At 34.9% G+C, this 18,129-nt stretch overlaps 2 protein-coding genes across 2 annotated transcripts in view; one reads left to right on the top strand and one right to left on the bottom strand.

The window, feature by feature from the left end:
- Window positions 1-1,429: 1,429 nt before the first annotated feature.
- On the top strand, window positions 1,430-3,475 carry LOC142344223 (SPRY domain-containing protein 4-like). Its single transcript, XM_075395776.1, has one exon. It carries the CDS (start codon window positions 2,499-2,501, stop codon window positions 3,363-3,365), a length of 867 nt encoding a protein of 288 aa, XP_075251891.1. The 5' UTR covers window positions 1,430-2,498; the 3' UTR covers window positions 3,366-3,475.
- An 8,225-nt stretch (window positions 3,476-11,700) lies between these two features.
- LOC142344868 (uncharacterized) overlaps window positions 11,701-18,129 on the bottom strand; it is a 577,092-nt gene continuing 570,663 nt past the window's right edge. Inside the window, exons 2-4 of the mRNA XM_075396904.1 lie at window positions 16,365-16,704; window positions 15,472-15,580; window positions 11,701-13,077 (exon numbers count right to left, since the gene is read on the bottom strand). Coding sequence (XP_075253019.1) covers window positions 12,091-13,077; window positions 15,472-15,580; window positions 16,365-16,657 — 1,389 coding nt within the window. The 5' untranslated portion in view covers window positions 16,658-16,704 and the 3' untranslated portion in view covers window positions 11,701-12,090. The remainder of the gene's footprint in view (window positions 13,078-15,471; window positions 15,581-16,364; window positions 16,705-18,129) is intronic.

Genomic DNA, 18,129 nt, shown 5'->3' with positions numbered 1-18,129 from the left:
ACATTTTTTTCTCATGAATTTTTCAAGCACAGTCGGTTTTGATTCTTTTCTCAGTTCATAAAAAAGTCATAATACATTTTGAAATTTTCGAAAAAAGCAGAGATTTCTTCACATTTGAGAGAAAAAAAACAGATGTTTGAAAGAGAAAAAACAGAGAAAAAGCAGACGTTATTATCAAAAATTTTTTATTCATATTTCAAAGCAGGTAAACCGAATTGGAACTGCAAAGAGTTTTAAAAATGGCGTTTACGAAAAACGCAGAAAAATAATAGCTCTAAGCAGGACGCAAAAATGAAACTTCAACTGTTTTTGGTTGTGCTATACTAAAGAACCTCTTTAATTCTCTTTTAAATTCTCTTTTCATTTTAGTCTTTCTCGAGAAAAATCAGTTAGACATTAAATCACTAAATTGGAATTTATATATCACAACTTCGTAGAAAAAAGGCTGAAAAATCGCCTCGAATAAGAAACAATCTTTTTATCAGAAATTTGAGTTGCTTATAAAAGTTGCTTTACGCTTTTCTTCACAATTTCTTAGGCACAGAGGTACAATGAACATAAAACATTGAAAATAAAACAATAGGACGAGATAAACAGTTTTATAGTAAAAATTAGTCTGAATTTCTCTTCAATACAATCCTGATTTGGCATCTATCTGTTCATATTCACATCAAAAATTATTTTTTATCATAATCGGCGTTGTTTTTTTGGAATGCTTCATAGAACTTCAACGGTGAATTTTCATACTAAACTTAAAATTAACTGTATGATGAACTTATTGTTCTGTTATTACTGAATTAACCTTTAAAAATGTCTTACGATCATGTAAGGATTCACGAGTTTCGAATAAACTACAAGGACACCATAGAATTGAATTTTGGAAAAAAACAGGTGACATAATGCAATGTCAAAAAAAACGACGAGAAAATTTAAAAACCGAGTTAATTTGAAGACATGTGCCAACTGTCTCCATTATGCATTGACCCCCTCCCTCATCAAAATAAAATGATCTCATTCTTCAATTAAGAGTGAAATAAAAACTCTTTTTCAATATACATTCTAAACAAATCAACCAATTTTCAGAAGTTTTTTCCACAAAATGCTTTTTGCGCTTTGCAGCTGATGTAACTGTTGAAATTAGTTTTTGCGCTCCAATCGTCTCTGATGAACCAGTTTTGATTTTAACTGCATCTAGTTATACAGTTATACAGTTGTTTTAGGATAAAACGAAGAAACACTTAATGATGGTAACCAAAAATTTTTTCGGTAAAATTAAAGATCCTTATCGATAAATGACACTTATTGCAAAAATTAATAACCTTTGCAGCGTTAGCGCGAAAGACTCTGCGGAGGCCATAATATTGAAGCCGACTAACTTTTGATTGCTTTTTTTTAGTTTCAAATTTTAAAACTCACCAACCTATAAAAAGGCAGACACGCAGAATATTACTTTTGTCGCATTAAAAGAAATTAATTTATTCAATGCCTTTAGCCAACATATTTTCAACATCCCCATTTGTCACCTCACTTTCGTGAATTCGCTGAGTTTTGAATCAAAAGAAATTTGTATTCATGACTAAACTATAACCACTAGGTGCAATCGAGCTAGCTACAATTTTTTTTTACAGTTTATCACAAGAGTAATGTCAGTTATAAAAAATGGTAATTTGAGCGTTCTGAAGCCTACTTGAAAGGTAACACATACAATGTACGCGCAGCTACAACAAAACAACACAATTTTATGCACCTGCTGTATTAATGTGCGGCTAAAACAAAATCTAAAACAAATTCTCGCTTTCATCTACACACCAAAACGAAACACAATAACCACAAAAAATCTACAATAAACTGAATCAAAAAATATGCTACTCTACAAGACACAGCTTGATAAACTGATTTGAAAGCGATTTAAAATTCGATAAAATTTGGCAAAAAGTCACAAAAATCGCACTTTATAACAAGTTGTGAACATTTGAGATGGTCATTACATTGACATTTGAAATGCTTGCCGAGTGACTACGATAGCCTTTCAGCATTATTGAGCATTTTACGCCAGCCAGTCATTATACCATTTTTGACAGTCCAACAATGATGCAAATACACATAACGGATATAAATTTTGGCTTATAAAAATATAAACATTTGTTACAACATCGATTTCTGATTGAAAAACAAACAGCTTTGGTCATCGGAATTCGGCTTAGTCATTTGCTTTGATTAATTTCGCCCAATTGAGTCACATATTACCTTTTCCTTTTACTCGCTCTTAAGATCAGTAATTTGACTTACTTCTCAGAACGACAAACAAACCGCAAATAAACAGCTGACGACTAGTTGAAGCGTCTCTTTGAATAGCTTAGAGATTAATAGAAAAATACAGCTGCCCAATTTAGAATTCAATTTCATTTCCGATAATTGTGCTTGAATTGAGAAAACCAGGTAATATCGAATTATCTTTTAAATCAAGAAGACTGTTGATTGGAAGAAAAATTGGAAAAATGAGCGCCGACTTTCAGACCTCGCCCTCGTTTACCCCGTGGCCTTTAATGAAGAAACGTCTAATTTCACCCGGAGTTTTCAAACCCTCTTACCTGAAGGAATGTGAACAAGGAACTAACAGTAATTTCAAATTTGACCCCAAAACGGCCAGCTTGTGGCTTACGTTACACAACGACAACACGGTATGTACGTTCAATGCATTTGGAGCCGATCAAGGCACCGGTGCGCCGTATCCTAGCAACGGTTTGAACGCCCTTGAATGTGTTCTGGGCGACAAACGAATCACCAAAGGTCGATTTTACTGGGAGGTTGTCGTTAGTGCCAGTCGCGAATTTTGCGTGGGAGTGACCTACCATGAGTCGGCCAGAAGTTCAATGCTGGGTGAAAATAACCAATCTTGGGTTATTAGGAAATTCAAACATAGCCCTTGCTTGTACGCAATGACAATGGGTCGCATAGAACAACAAATTAGCCAAAGTGTCTCAGTAATTGGAATCCTGTTTGACTATGATAAAGGAATCTTGTCGTTTTACGATGCCGAGAGCCGACGACATTTGTATTCCTTTTATTCTAGCTTCTCCGAACCCTGCTTACCCGCATTTGCGATCGCCAACGGGGGGTCAATTCAACTTCGCCCTTGTGACCCCGTGAAAGTCCGCTACAACTCGGCTCGCCCTCGAAGTAATTATATTAGACGAGACGAGACCCCAACGACAATTCGTTGGGCTCCCGAAACTCCTCAGCACTACTCGGAACGCCCAGGGAGATGGCAAATGCCACACGCTGAGAGGGACTGGGACGGTTCCTGGAAAGTTGCCAGAGTCAAGTCTGCTCAAATCAACTCTACTCGACTTCAAATGCCATGAAACATCAATTTCATTCTCAATATAACTCAATTCGTTTCACAGAAACAACTTTCAGATAAATTCTGTCGTAACCATCCTAGCCCCCCCCCCCCCCCCCCGTAGTGCCCGTACAGAACTCCAAGTACATATCACTACTGGTCAAGTATATTTCCAAGTCCTGATCATTACTGGTTCAAGAAAAGACAGTTGATTCATGTCACATTTGGTTGCTTAAGACAATTTTTTAAAAATAGTTAAAATTTAAGAAATATTCAACAATGTTAAAAATAGTTGGGTTAAAAATGTACTTGGGTCAGCTCTACTATTTTTTACTAGCCAGACTTTTATTACCCTCCACGAGTATGTATATAATTTAAACTCCCAGGCCTACGTGATTTTTTACACATATTATGACAGATTAATTGCACAACTGGGGGCGGGGGGGGGGGGGGTTGGAGGTGGCAGAACGTATCCAAAATTTTACACCATATTTTCCGATAAAATATCATATTATGGTTTCATTAGATTGGATATTTTCGGACTAATTAAATAGCGTAATTGCACGCAGTCCATCTTAAAAGTTGCAATCCAGATGGAACCGTTTTCAAACAATCGTAAATATATTGAAAAAAAATGAACTCCCCTTAGAATAGTTTCTAATTCAACTGATTGAATCTAATTTTTTTAAAAAAATACTCCACAAGTAGCCCTCTATATACAAGGGTCACCGATAGCCCACCAATAGCCAAAGCTCACCGATAGCCCTCTATATACAAGGGTTGAAAGAGCTCAATATTGTCCGCCAACAAAACCGATTTCGGAGTGAATAAAATTGGGGGGGGGGGGGGGGGTTAAACGACTGACGGGTGGTTTATATACGAGTTAAATAATAGGGTGTTAAATAAAGAGGGGTGAAAAAAGGTAGAACCGACAAAAGCCTTTGGATGTAAAAAAAGATGTAACCAATAATATGTAGAACACACAAAAACCTTTGGATGCAAAAAAAAGATGTACCCAATAAGATGAAATATGTGGATGATTAATAAATGGATGAAATAGGACGTAAAAAACACTCGGAGGATATTTGAAAAAAAATTGAAAGCTGTCTAACTGAATTGGAACAAATTTAAATTGAAGACATTTCCTGTAACAAGACAGTATTGAAGGGCAAACGGTTTTCAGGAATCTGTTATTTTTCAGACAATTTAAAAACCATTCGTAGTCAAACGGACATATTCAGAAGTTCCAATTACCCCTCTTCATAAAACCAGTAGGACTCGTCAGCAATCAAAACAAATGATCCATCCAATTGCAAGAAAGCAAATATAAACAACCCAAATTGGTGAAAAACAATAGACAAAAACTCAAAAACTATCATTTTCTAAACGAAAATTAAAAAGCTTATTTATTATAACAATGAAAGCAAATTTAAATTTAAATATACTACTTTATTGACATATGAACACTGTAATATATCAGATTGAAGGGCAAGACAACAAATAGACGACAAAAACGTAGTGAGCAGTCAATAAAATTAGTGTGCAGTCATTTATGGCAACAATGCAACCAATGAATTATTCAACAAACCTAAAGAAACTCAAGTCAAACCCAAGGAAAAACCAAGTCAAAACTCAAAAAATTACAATTTTTGTAACAAAACAAGAAATTTGAATGTAATCAAAACCAAAAGCTGTTAAAAGTACATTGTTTACGTCTCTTAGACCACACTTCAACATGAACAAGACCACTAAGTATTGTGATTCAGTAGAAATACAACATCAGAACCAAAATGGCCAAAATTCTACCAGCATCTATGCGCTTTTAGGAGAAACTTTGCAAATGCTAGACTCAGTAGTTCATATTTCTTAACATATACCTTTTACATTCATTAAAAACCAGTGCGATCACAACATCGCAAGAATGAATACTGGAACAAATGGAACGAAAGACTTTAAACCCGATCTATTTAAATATGTGAAGTCAATTTCTTCGTTATTCGCCTCGAAGCAATTTCAATCAGATCCTAAATACACAACTTATATGCATAAGAGTGCAGAAGTTGAGAATGACCTGCGCAATTTAAATTGAGAACTCAGATTCAACTAGATGTCACCCAAGATAGAAAATCACCAGCTTAATCACGAATGCTGTATGACAGGTGTGCCCTGGGAACATACCATACGATTTTTCAAAGAAACTAGTTATCAAAAAGAATAAACCCACATATGCGGAAACAAAGCAGAAAGAATGTTAATGCCAAAAATATCTAATTTGGAAAATCAGATACAACCTAACAGAAAAATCCGAAAACTAAATTTACTAAACATAAGCACACACATTTCGGTATGACGCAGCCAGAACCTATTGTTTATTAGAAAAATGTTCACTTAAACAACAAATTATTCGGGGGGATTCTCCAGTTTCTGCTATTATTTTTGAAGCAAAGTTTAAAACCATTCGCAAGCAAATGGACACACTCAGAAGTTTCAACTACAATTCACTAGAATGTCATTTATTTGGTCCTGTAAGCAATCAGAACATTTGATAGTTCAAATGTAAACAACTAAATTTAATTAAAAAGCGAATAAAGAGAGAAAAACTAAAAAAAGACAAATTTGATATCAATGAGCCTGCATAATGTAGAAAAAAAATCAGAGGATATTTGAAAACAATGAAAGCTGTCAAACACTTGGAACTAACGTTCCAAAAACTACATTCACCTATTTAAATTGAAGACATTTCCTGTGACAAAACAGTATTGAAGGGCAAAAGGTTTTCAGGAATCTGTTATTTTTCAGACAATTTAAAAAACATTCGTAGTCAAACGGACATATTCAGAATTTCCAATTACCCCTCTTCAGAAAACCAACAGGATTTGTCAGCTATCAAAACAAATGATTAATACAATTGTAGGAAACCAATTATAAACCAAACTAGAAGCAAATTGGTAATAACAATAGACAAACAAAAATAATCATTTTTTTTTGAAAATGAAAGGCTTAAATATTATGTCTTTATTAAGCTATCAATTGATAAAGAAATCAACTATTCGTCATTATTGACTTATGAAGACTGTAATACGTCAGACTGAAAGGCAACACAACAAAAAACGACCAAAAGGGAGTGTGCATCCATTAAAACTAGTGTGCAGTCCTTTATGTCATTACTACAATCAATTAAATTTTATTGTACAACAAACCTTACGAAACTCAAGTCAAAACTCAAGAAAAAACCGAGTCAAAACTCAAAAATTGCATTTTTTTAACGAGAAAAAAATTGAAAGCTATCAAAGGCATGAACTATTAAAAAGACATTGTCTAGGACTTTTAGACCCCATTGGAACACCAACAAGACCGCTCAGTATTGATACTTAGAAATAAAAAATAAGAAAAGTGGCTAAAATCCTAGCAGCATCAATGAGCAAAAATTGGAAAAAAAAACTTTGCATTTGCTAGACTCAGTAGTTCATATTTCGTATCTCATACCTTTTAGATTCTTCAAAAAGACATGTATACAAAGTGTGAATAGCAGTGAGATCAAATTACTTCACCAGAGTGAATACTAGAACAAATAGATCGAAACACTTTGAATCAGATCTAAAGTAAATTGTACTCAATTTCTTTATTATTTATCTTGCTTGACCTCTAAGCTATTTCAATTCGAACATAAAGCCCAAATTCGATTCATGAGTGCAGAAGTTGAAAATAACCTGCGCCTTTTAACAATTGAGAACTCAAACTCAAATAGATGTCGCCCAAGATACATCATCACAATCTAAGTCACGAATGCAGTATGTCAGGATTGCCCTTGGAACATACCATACGATTTTTTAAACAAACTAGTTATCAAACAAGATAAACCCACATGCAAAAACAAACCAGAAAGAATGCTAATGCCGAAAAAAAATCTATTTTAGAAAAATCAGATACAACCCAACAGAAAAATCCGAAAACTAAATTTACTGAACGTAAGCACACACATTCTGGTATGGCGCAGCCAGAGCCTATTGTTTATGAGATTTTTTTTACTTCAACAAAATATTGAGGGGCATCTTTCTCCATTTTCTGCTATTAATTTTGAAGCAAAGTTTGAAACCATTTGCCATCAAATGAAAACACTCAGAAGTTTCAATTATGCTTATCTAGAATGAATGTCATTTAGTTGGTTTTGTAAGCAACCAGAATATTCAATAGTTCAAATGTAAATAACTAATCATATAAAAAAACGAATTGAACCAAACAAAGGGGCGTAAGGTGACCGCATTGGGGTGCAGCGCAGCGGTGACGCAAAAGTGGATTGGGGGAAGGATGTGGGGGTGATGGGTGGGGTATGGGGTCAATTTCTAAGAACCGCCCTTCACACCATAAGTATAAGACTCCAAGACAATTTCTGTGAATCGCATAACTGGAGATTAGTGAGCTGAAAGGCTTTAGGAGAACTTAATGTCCACTGGCCGCTACCTCCCTATCTTGTTTCTGAAAACAGGAAGTTAAATGGGTCAGACGAAAAATCGGTCAAGCGAAAAATTGCGTAAAAAAGAGGAACAGGCTTATTATATTTGTTACAAACTGATTGAGAGCAATTATTAATGATTTCCTAAAAAGTGCTTGTTAAGTCGCCTAAGATAAAACCCCACATTTATTGAAGGGGTGTAAGGTCAGCGCAGCTGTGGTGCAAAAAGGATTGAGGGGACTGATGTGGGGGCGGTGGGTGGATGTTGTGTGGGATCAATCTCTAAGAACCCCGCTTCACACAATAAGTATGTCTCTAAAACATTTTCTGTTAATCTCATACTTGTAGGTTAGTGGGCTCAGCGGCTCTAAGAGAACTTTATACCTCTTTATTCTGTTTCTGAAGAAATTCAAATGGGTCAGACAAAAAATCGGCCAAGCAAAAAATTGCAAAAAAGAGAAAGAGGATTAATGTATTTATTACAAATTGTTTTAGAGAGAAATTAACAATGCTTTCATAAAAAGTGCCTGTTAAGTCATTCATGATAAAAACATTTCTCTTAACTTAGCGTTAAATGGGGATAATAGATGATGACATTACGTCACATAACAGTAGCTGAAGTGAGGCATCAACAAAACGTTTGTGAGAGAGAAATAAAACGTGAACAAGGAAGAGGGAAGAAATCCCAACCGGCAGAGAGAGAGAGAGATAGAAAGAGCTAGGAATATTTTCCATGATGGGAATCAAAACTGCAATTTCTAGTTCTCTACTCTTGTTGGTAAATAAATCAAAGAAAAAACTGAATAAGGCAAAATTTACCAGATTTCAAAGTGAAAAAAGTTCAAAACCAACTTTTTGTCTCTGGAGTTCTGGCAAGTAACCCATATGTAAGACTTAGAAATTTCGTTGGCCGGTAATGATCGTTGAACTCAGAAAAGGACAAAAACATTCAAAAATTTGTTCAACAATTGCAAATTTTAAATCAAGATATTAATAAACTAAATTGAATTTTATCGAAAAATTTTTAAAGCTGGAGTCATATAAATATTGATCACCATTCCACTAACTGTAGAAACCATGAAGCAGTTTCTCAAACCTTGGAGAAATTCCCAGGGCCCCTGGTGCCGGAAAAAAATCAAAAAGATTTACAAATCTTAAAATTGCAATTTTAAAAAATTGCTTAAATTCGTGATATTAAAATCTTAGAAAAACTTCTATTAAATCTAAAAAAATTGCACTAACAAAATATCAAACCCTAGAGGAGGTTCTTTGGCTCTTAAGGTTGAAAAACCTTAAGAAAACTTAAAGTTGAAAACTTGAACAATTTTCAACAAACTTGAAAACTTAAGAAAACTTGAAAAATTTTCAAAAAACTTGAAAATTTTATGAAAAAAGTTGCTTAAATTTGTGATATTAAAAGGTTTAAAATAATCCATGGCCAACAAAAATTTTCCAATAACTTATTATCAAACGTTGACGGAGATTTCCTGAGCCCTGGGGCTCAAAAAACGTGAACAATAAATTCGTAATGTTGAATTCTTGAAAGATATTCCATTACTTCCAAAAACAAAGCAGTAACTTACTATCAAAGCACCTAAGGAGGTTTTCTGGCCCCTGGGTTTTCTGGCCTCTGAATAATGAAAAATAGATGTCAATTAATTTGACAAAAATTTGCGCGTTTTGTCAAAGAAATGCTAAAATTCCTGTTCTTAAAATGTTGAAACCATTCCATTATCAATGGAAACTATGCAACAACGTATTATATTACCCAAGAGGGGCTTCCTGGAAACCTAGGTCTGCTAAAACTCAAAAAATTGTGCAAATTAGTATAAACTTGCTTGTTTTTAGCGAGCGGTTGTTCGTCAGTACCCAGTCGGGGGTGGGGGGGGGGGGCACCTGAGGGGCTGATGGTGGGGCAAAGTTGGGGTGCGGGAGTAACGGCGGAGGGGGTGGGGGCAACAGTGCGGGGTGGTCAACAGTAGAGGGATCTTCAACCACTAAAAACCACCCTTCACATCATAAGTATAAGTCTCCAAACAGTTTGAGCTGAAACAGAGCTAAAAGACTCTAAGGGCACTGAAGGCCGGCTGGGCGCTACCTGTTCATCCTGTTTTTGATGACGAAAACTCAAATGGAAGACTAAAAATTGCATAAAAAAGACCGACAGAACAAAAATAATTGCTTCGTTTGAGAGCAATTAAAAATAGGCAAAACTGATATCAATGAGACTGCATAGATTAACAAAAGCATCGCAATTAGTGAAATTCACAAGAAAGTCACGAGAAAAAACCAGAAGTGAAATGGGCGTGAATGTTCAAATCTGTTTTATTCTAAAGACCACCATTAACCTTAAAATTCTTGATATCGCTTCAAGGTTACTAAAACCCGTAAAAGTAAAAAAAAAGGTACTGTAAACGGGCATTGGTTAACAAGAAATTTTTACAACATATGAACATACCACTATAAGTTATAAATATACCAACATACCACTAAGAGCTTTCCGCAATAATTATTGGATCGGACAAATCGACAGAACAAAAAAAAACAGTTGAGCATAGTTCCTCCACCTCCCCCATCTTCTTTAAATTTTCACTGCACACATGATTTTCTTACTGTAATTCCGATGATACTACTTTGAGGCGGAGTATAATAGTAAATATTTCACTATTTCATCTCGCTGACAATTTTCCGGATATTTGTTGTTTTATTTTTCGATGTTTAATAGTCCTCATCTTCCCAGACGGTCATTTATTATACTATGTTTTCCATGAAAAGTCAAATTGGAGTAGTGGTTTCAGTCACGCTTATGTAGTAAAACGAACGGAAAGCAAACTAAATGCGTTCCTCGGGCAATGTTGTAAGCATTCAGATTTGGTCTGTAATATAAATTGGAGAAAATTAAAATTGGAGATCTTAACATTATTCGGCTTCAGCATCATTCCTGACTTTTTTTGCTTCCCTGTAAAAAAATAACACAACTGCAGAACACGCAGCATATCTATGGAGAGCCGAATGAAAGGAAAACAAAATCTTTTGCAGACCTTTCTTTCAGTTCACTCGATTTCCATTTCCACTAATTCTTATATTTTTTGAATTTATTTTGCAAATTTATTAGTGAACAACCCAGAATATCAACTTTTTGCAACAATTGCTGGGGTAAATACTATATCAATTTTTGTTTGCTAAAGGTCTCCTTTTATCATCAATCTCAAAAAGCTCGCAATACCTTGTCATATTCCAGATTCATACTATGATATTTCTGTAATCTGAATTTTTGATACTTTGATAACCCTCACTTTTACTTTCAGTTTGAACTCAGACAAAAAATAGTCATCCCATAGAATACTTTTAAACATTTACAAATAAAGAGAATTATGTAAAGAATAACAGGAGTACATTGATCAGGACATATATGGAAAGAAAAAAAATATGTACAAAGAGACAAAAATCCATATACACCAACATATACATTTGATGACATTTTAAGTGACAGCCACGTAATTATTAATACCTATAATTATACTATGCAATATTCCGAAGATAAATATGATAGCATTAATTTTTTTCTATTTCAGGGAAGAGGCATCAAAATCCAAAACCAGACAACAGTTAAAGATTCATTATGAGCCAGTGCCCCTACATTTAATCAATATTACGCTATTTTGTGCAATTTGGCGACAAAAGCCAAACATTGTATTAGTATAATCGTTCCTTTGTCACCATATCCCTCACTGTGAGACCCTTTTTTACAATTATTAAGATACGTTTTGCGGAATTAAATAGTTAAAACTGACTAATTGGTTCATTATACATTATTTGGTAGGGTGCTCTGGCTCTTAATGTTAGTTCAGAACTGAACCACGGCATCTTAAGCCAACAGGTTTACTTTAAATAGACTGTGAACTTTTACTATGAAATGTTTAAATTCACGTAATTTCAATTTGTGTTTTCTTTGGACAGAATTAGCCAATATACTAAATTTCGGTTTATTGAAATGACCTTAATCAACGTAAATGCACAAATTAAAACATAGAATAAAAAAGGTAAACAGCATATTCACAATCAGGTTCGGGGCTGTTGTGAAGATATGTTAATCTTATTATCTCACGTTTAATCAACGATTGTTCTTCATGACTGCAGCCAAATTTCATAAGGTGGCGTTTAATTATACATTGATGCAAAAAGTCTCGAATTCAGTACAACGACGAATTCTGAACGATATCTGATATGCTCTCCATAAGGTTCAAAGTTTGTTTACAGTTTTTTAACGGTGTACAATCAACTATATCTGAAGTTAATCAATGCTGCCGATTCCTTTCGCCGTTGCACTTCTCGGTCCCGATTTGCTTGTTCTTTTCCTTGGCTTTGCTTCAGGGGATTCCAAGAACTTTTTCAAATTTACAGGCTGTGCTAAGACCACCAATTCTTTCTCTTCAAAAATATCAGTTATTTCCTCAGCGCTCATACTTCGCATTTTGTCTAAAATCATTTCATTCTGGTAGCTTTCCTTCCGCAACCGAGTCGAGTTCTCTTCACTTTGTGATTTGTTCCGCCTTCTTAACTTGATCAAACGCCTAGTAGTTTTTTGTTCACACTTTTTCTCAGAATCTTGGTGAACGTTTTCATCCACTTTCTCAGCTTTGCAGTCTGTGTCGTCGAAAAAAGATTCTAAATTACCAAATATGTTCTCTTCGTTATTTTTTGTAGAATTTTCCGTCTCTGCCTCCCCAATTTCCTGAGGAATTTTTTTCACTTTTGACGCTCCAAAAACAGGCTGCACTTCGACCTTGATCAAAACGGGGAATTCGCCATAGTTATGCATACAAGCATAAAACTCGCGCACTGTAATGTGTTTCTCAAGAATATTCCCTTCGTATAAAATATTGATGTTGAGTTTCAGTTTTTTCGTTCCCAGAAGCTGGAGTTTCTTATTAATAGCGAGATATAGAGCACCAATTTTGGCGAATGACGGGCACGCAATAAACGAATGATTCGTGTTAAAATCTTCAACAATTTGGAGGAATTTCTTGTTCGATGTATTATCCGAAACAATGACAGCCTTGAACCAGACTTTGTTGCTTTTTGTGTGCAGCAAATTGACACGTGAGTGATCGTACTTTTGACTGGAATCTTCTAAGTACTCATCGGAAGGTGGAATGGAGTTGTGGGTATCAATGTATACTTTGTCTACTGGGGGTGCTAATCCCTTTTCCCAATAGTAGTCAGTGCGTCTTTTTGTCTCCGATTGGACTACATCGGGAAACAATGCACACACCAGATCCTAAAGCAAAATGAAGTTTAGAATTATATAACTCCCCCAATACGTACAAAATATCTTATATTTATATATCGGATGTTTCCTGTTTGCAAACCCCCCCCCCCCCTCAGTCCTATTTAACCACTGTTTGCACCCCAAAATATCTACTTTTTGGTCCTTATTTTAGTCATAATAAATTGCCGGTACCGGTACAAGATTGGATGGATTTTTGTTACCGGTTGTCAAAACAATTACTGCCATAGAGCCAATTCTATGGAAGATAAGCAGAAAAATGGTGAAAACACGCATTATTATTTGTTTTACATTATTTAGAAAGTTTTCTCTAGATTGGTGCCAGATAGTGGCCAAAATTAAGTCCATCAGTTAAAAAAGGGTTCAATACGAGTGTGATTAGCCAAACTTATTATATATTAGTAATAATATGGTGTAAATAGAAAAGAAAAAAGCCGTTCGAGGGAAAAAACGAAGAATATTATCTCTTCCAACATTGCAAACGTTCTCTCAACATAAGGTTGGTTGACTTTGAAACGTAAGTTCTCCGGTTGACTCAAAAATTGATTGAATAATGAAAATATAGAATCCACCTGCTTGAGGTCATTAGCATACAAAAAACTTCGGTACCAAAAATTGAAAATAAACATAGCTGGGAGATTGCCAGAAGATAACCCCGATAGCTTCGTACATTTGCAAAAAGAAAATAACAGAGAAAGACAACAAGAAATTTATTCTTCTCATTAAGGACTGAGATGTTAATTTTGGATTCAGAATCTGTATAACTTAATGCCGCTTCTATTAACTGATCTTAAATAACCTTCAAATATAGTGACACACACACACACTTCACTTTATCTTTGAACTGAAAAGTCTTGAACTGAATTTCAAGAGAGGAGTTATTTTTGAGAGCGGTAAGTTACGTGTGATCAAAAATGTGCTCCATGAAATGACGTCACGCACGCAATTCAGTTGAAATCGCATGAGCGAATGAACAAAAGGCAGATTTGAAGTGATTGTGACGTCTTATGGTCGTAAAAAAATTCTTGACGACGAATTGAGAAAACTAAGAGAAGGCCAATAATAGCTTCAGCTATGGTTTCGCGGCTATTAAAAAAACTTTGAATTCAAACTAATTTTTCGATTTGTTAGAGAAATTGAACAGAAAAATTTTGTTTTCTGTTTGATTTAAATTATGCAAAATTAGAAATTGTCCGAAAATACAGCAAACGAATAAAAACATAAACCGCCTAATGTGGAGAGAATTGCTCGTGCACGACAAGCGATGGAATTTTATTCAGGGTCTGTAGCCTAGATAAAATTTTCTTTATGGGTGCAAAAGTAGTTGACCACACCGGGATTCGAAAAATGAACCTACCGATCCCTCACCAGATGCACTGCCCTCTCGTCTATCAGGCCCTTATTTTTGCTATGCTGCAATCGATTCTATTTTAGCAACAAGCTTTACTTCGAAGTGAGAGCAAAAGAGATCACTCAAAAATGAAGAACGAAACCGTGAAAAAGTAGCTTGAAAAATTTGCATAAAAAATCAACACGTTTACAATAATTACTTCGTTCGAGAGCAATTAAAAACTTAAAACAGTTCCTACTAAAAAGACAAACCCAGATATAAACAACTAATTGTTGATGATTGCCTGATATTCGGTGAGATTTGAACTGGATCTTCTCTTACTATTTGGTATATATTTCCTCTGGGGCAATTTTTCAATGTGATAAAAATTAGAGTAAAAAATTGTTCATCTAATTGTAAACTGATGGCTTCACTTTGATTTTGCAAATTACAGTCTGCATTTGTTTAGGATAAATTTTCTTTGCGACCGATTTCTCTGGCTGAACTTCGATTTTCCCAGGAGTTCCAGAAACTTTTGCATTTCAAGATCTTGGCATTATTCTGAGGTTGAGATAGCAGCTAATCAAAACCTTTTGACAACTTTGAGATCGTCAACTTTAAGGGCCAGGCATGCAATACCAATTAAGTTTTGCGCTCTTCAAGTTTCTATCTCACTGTATGTTGTCTGTGTGATCTTGTCTGTTTGAAACTCTTCAAAGTATTATTATAACATATATTTATTCTTGTTTTATGTTTCCAAGTCAAATCGGACTTAAGTGAATTCATATATTAAAGTTAACAGGTATTGTCTGGTAGCCTACTTTGCTGAACATGTGGAAGTTAGACATTGAGCTATAGCGAAAAGAGATTTGTTAAAGCTTAGAAAAAGAGTTACAATTATTTAACATTTTGTGCATCTGTTTAGTGCAACTGTTTTGATCAGTCTTAATAGTCTGCTTAGGATATACTTTGCCTTAGATAATAAAACTTCGTCTATAAAGAATGGCCCAAAAATTAGGATGAAATTGCCCAACTTCTAACGATGAAATACTGACTTGCAATCTGGGATCAGGTTTTATATCCTTCATAGGAAGCACTTCGTTCAGCTGGCAGCCACAGGTGGGACACTTGGTGGATTTGTAGATGTGGTGAATGACGCAAGACCTATAGCAGCATCGAAATAGGACAATCGGTTTCATGACAAATTGATATCATGATCACTTCAGTGAAGTATTGGTTTCTATGGTCACAGGTTTTCTATAATTTCAAATAAAGCAGTAAAGGTTGAAAAACTTTGGCGCTCTCAAGAACTAAAGTTTGAAAAAATCGGCGAAAAACCGATATTAAATAACTTGTATAAACCAATTAGATTTTTGAGTTTTTATTCTTACCTGACCAAAGTGGGGAGAATAGAAACATATAATTCATATCTGGAAAACGGAAATGAGCTGTTGAAAATTGATTTATTAAACTGGTGATCTTGTTTTATAAGCCTAGTCATGGTAACCAAGTTAATTCATTTTTGCAGTTTAAAAAAATATATATTAATAACGAGGTTTCCATATAAATATCTACCAGTCAACTTAATCATTAAAAATGTGTCATTTATAGTTATGGTTATAAATAAGTCATTTACAGGGGGGATCAAATAGCTCAGCACACCTGACATTATTGAACACTGATTTTTCAAAAACTTTTCATTTCTAGGTCCGCTAAAATGAAGTTATTTCTATCGTCCTGTGACTACTTTTTTCACATTAAACGAGCTTGAAACACGCCAGAGTTCATGAACCCTTTAGCCGTTCGACTTACATCTCGAACCACTACAGAGTTCTCGTCAAAAGCCAGATTTTCTGTGACCAGAGTCACAAAATCTATACAAAATATTCAAATTACTCCTACAAACTTTGTTAGAGAGCAATTAACGGTCTAAAATTACAGCTAGTACCTGCAGAAAGAGTGAAGGCATTCGATGATAGTACAGACATCTACTAAAATGCCTTTGCAGAGTGCACACGTGAAGTGATCTCTAATTAGCCCAAATGGAACCTCACTTCTAATCGACACCTCGTAAGAACCACCCGAAGACTGCGAGTCATTCGTTCTGGTATGCGAAGATCCCGTTCCCGACGACAGTTGTTCACTTGCTACGATTGTTGGGTTCACTTCAGGTCTTTGAGGCTTAACAATAGGAGTGAATACGTGGCTTTTGGGCGGTTCCGAAGACTGAGACTCCAGCATTTTGTAAACCCTGTTGCTTCTATGGCACTACTTCATTTATCTATCTAAAAATATAGACATTTTTTCTGAAATTCTAATTTTGTTCACTCAGCTCTTCTATTGAAAAAAATCAGAGCAATTGGTTTGTATTTAATTCAACGTAGACAAAAATTGACGACTAATCGATCAAACCAAGACAGACTGTGCCAAACAGAGCATATCACGGAAAGCTCCAACAGAACCCTTAATAAGAAAGAGCAAAAAGGCCGGCTGAGATCTTGCTCTGATAATCCAATAATGAACTGTCCATTATATTTACATTTTTGAAAACTTGTATACGTTTGCTTAATATCAATCTGATGGATTGAATACTAAATTTAAAAGCAAACTAGTGCACAGATAGTGCTTTGGAAAATAAAATAAATTATACACATACCCTGCAGATTGCCGGAAAATAACCGCCGTTGATTCCAATAAGCATGATTGGGATTGAAAGAATAGATATTTAAAAAAAATTGTGTGCAAAAACATTTTTTAAGTCCGATTTATTTTGATGGCATTTCGTAGTTGAACATACTTCTGTTTCTTAGAGAGAGGCTACAGGGGCTACTATTAATACCAATAAGCATTAGAGATGGTAACTAAGACTTTTAGGAACGACGTTCAAATAGCGGGCATCTAAAATTGGGCTTTATGGGTTCATCCCGTCTCTATTTCTGACTTAAATTTTTATACTGTTCATTTTGAATTGCTTTGCTGAGCAACTGATGCTCAAAATCACTTTTAGCAGAATGAGAGAAGAGGGCAACTAGCCTAGAAAAGTCAAAAAGATTTCACGCAAAATGTTGAAAAAGCGGCAAAATGAGGTAAAGCGAAAAATTTTTGTTGTTCGACGAAGTAAAAAACATAGCAGGACAAGTCCTGACGTACAATTCAAAGAATTTTCATTGACTAAACAGAAAAACTAGACCAAGAATGGACTATGAGTGACTTGAGAAAACCATTTTGAAAAAATCAGATCAAAAAATAAGAAAAAAAAAACAGAAAATCAATGTCAAAATGCCGCATGTAAACAAAAAAACCAATAGCGAGAAATGAAAATTCAATTCAAACAAAAAACTAGGCCTATAATGAGCTGTGAATGGATTGGGAAAACCATTTAGAAAAAAATCCGATCCAAAAAATCGAAAAAACAGTAAAAATCAGAGTGAAATTGCCGCATGTGAACAAAAAACCACTCCCGAGAAACCGAATTTTTGTTCAAACACCGTTTTCTCACTCTACTTTAAAATTAGAGCGATAAAAAGTCACGCCGCAAAACCACTCGCTTTTTCGCTCCATTTCCTGTTTCGGCGTGACCAAAATCACTACTCCAATTTGACTTCAAAAATCATGAAAATGTGTGAACAGATCTTAAAAAAAAAAGACAGCGCCCCAATACAATTCAAATTCTTTGAATTGTAAAAAACATAGCAGGATAAGTCCTGACGTAC

Source organism: Convolutriloba macropyga, chromosome 8 (genome assembly GCF_964194025.1).
Source record: "Convolutriloba macropyga chromosome 8, txConMacr16.3, whole genome shotgun sequence".
Lineage (NCBI taxonomy): Eukaryota > Metazoa > Xenacoelomorpha > Acoela > Convolutidae > Convolutriloba > Convolutriloba macropyga.
The sequence above is the reverse complement of the archived record's forward strand: the minus strand, read 5'-3'. Positions and strand labels throughout refer to the sequence as shown.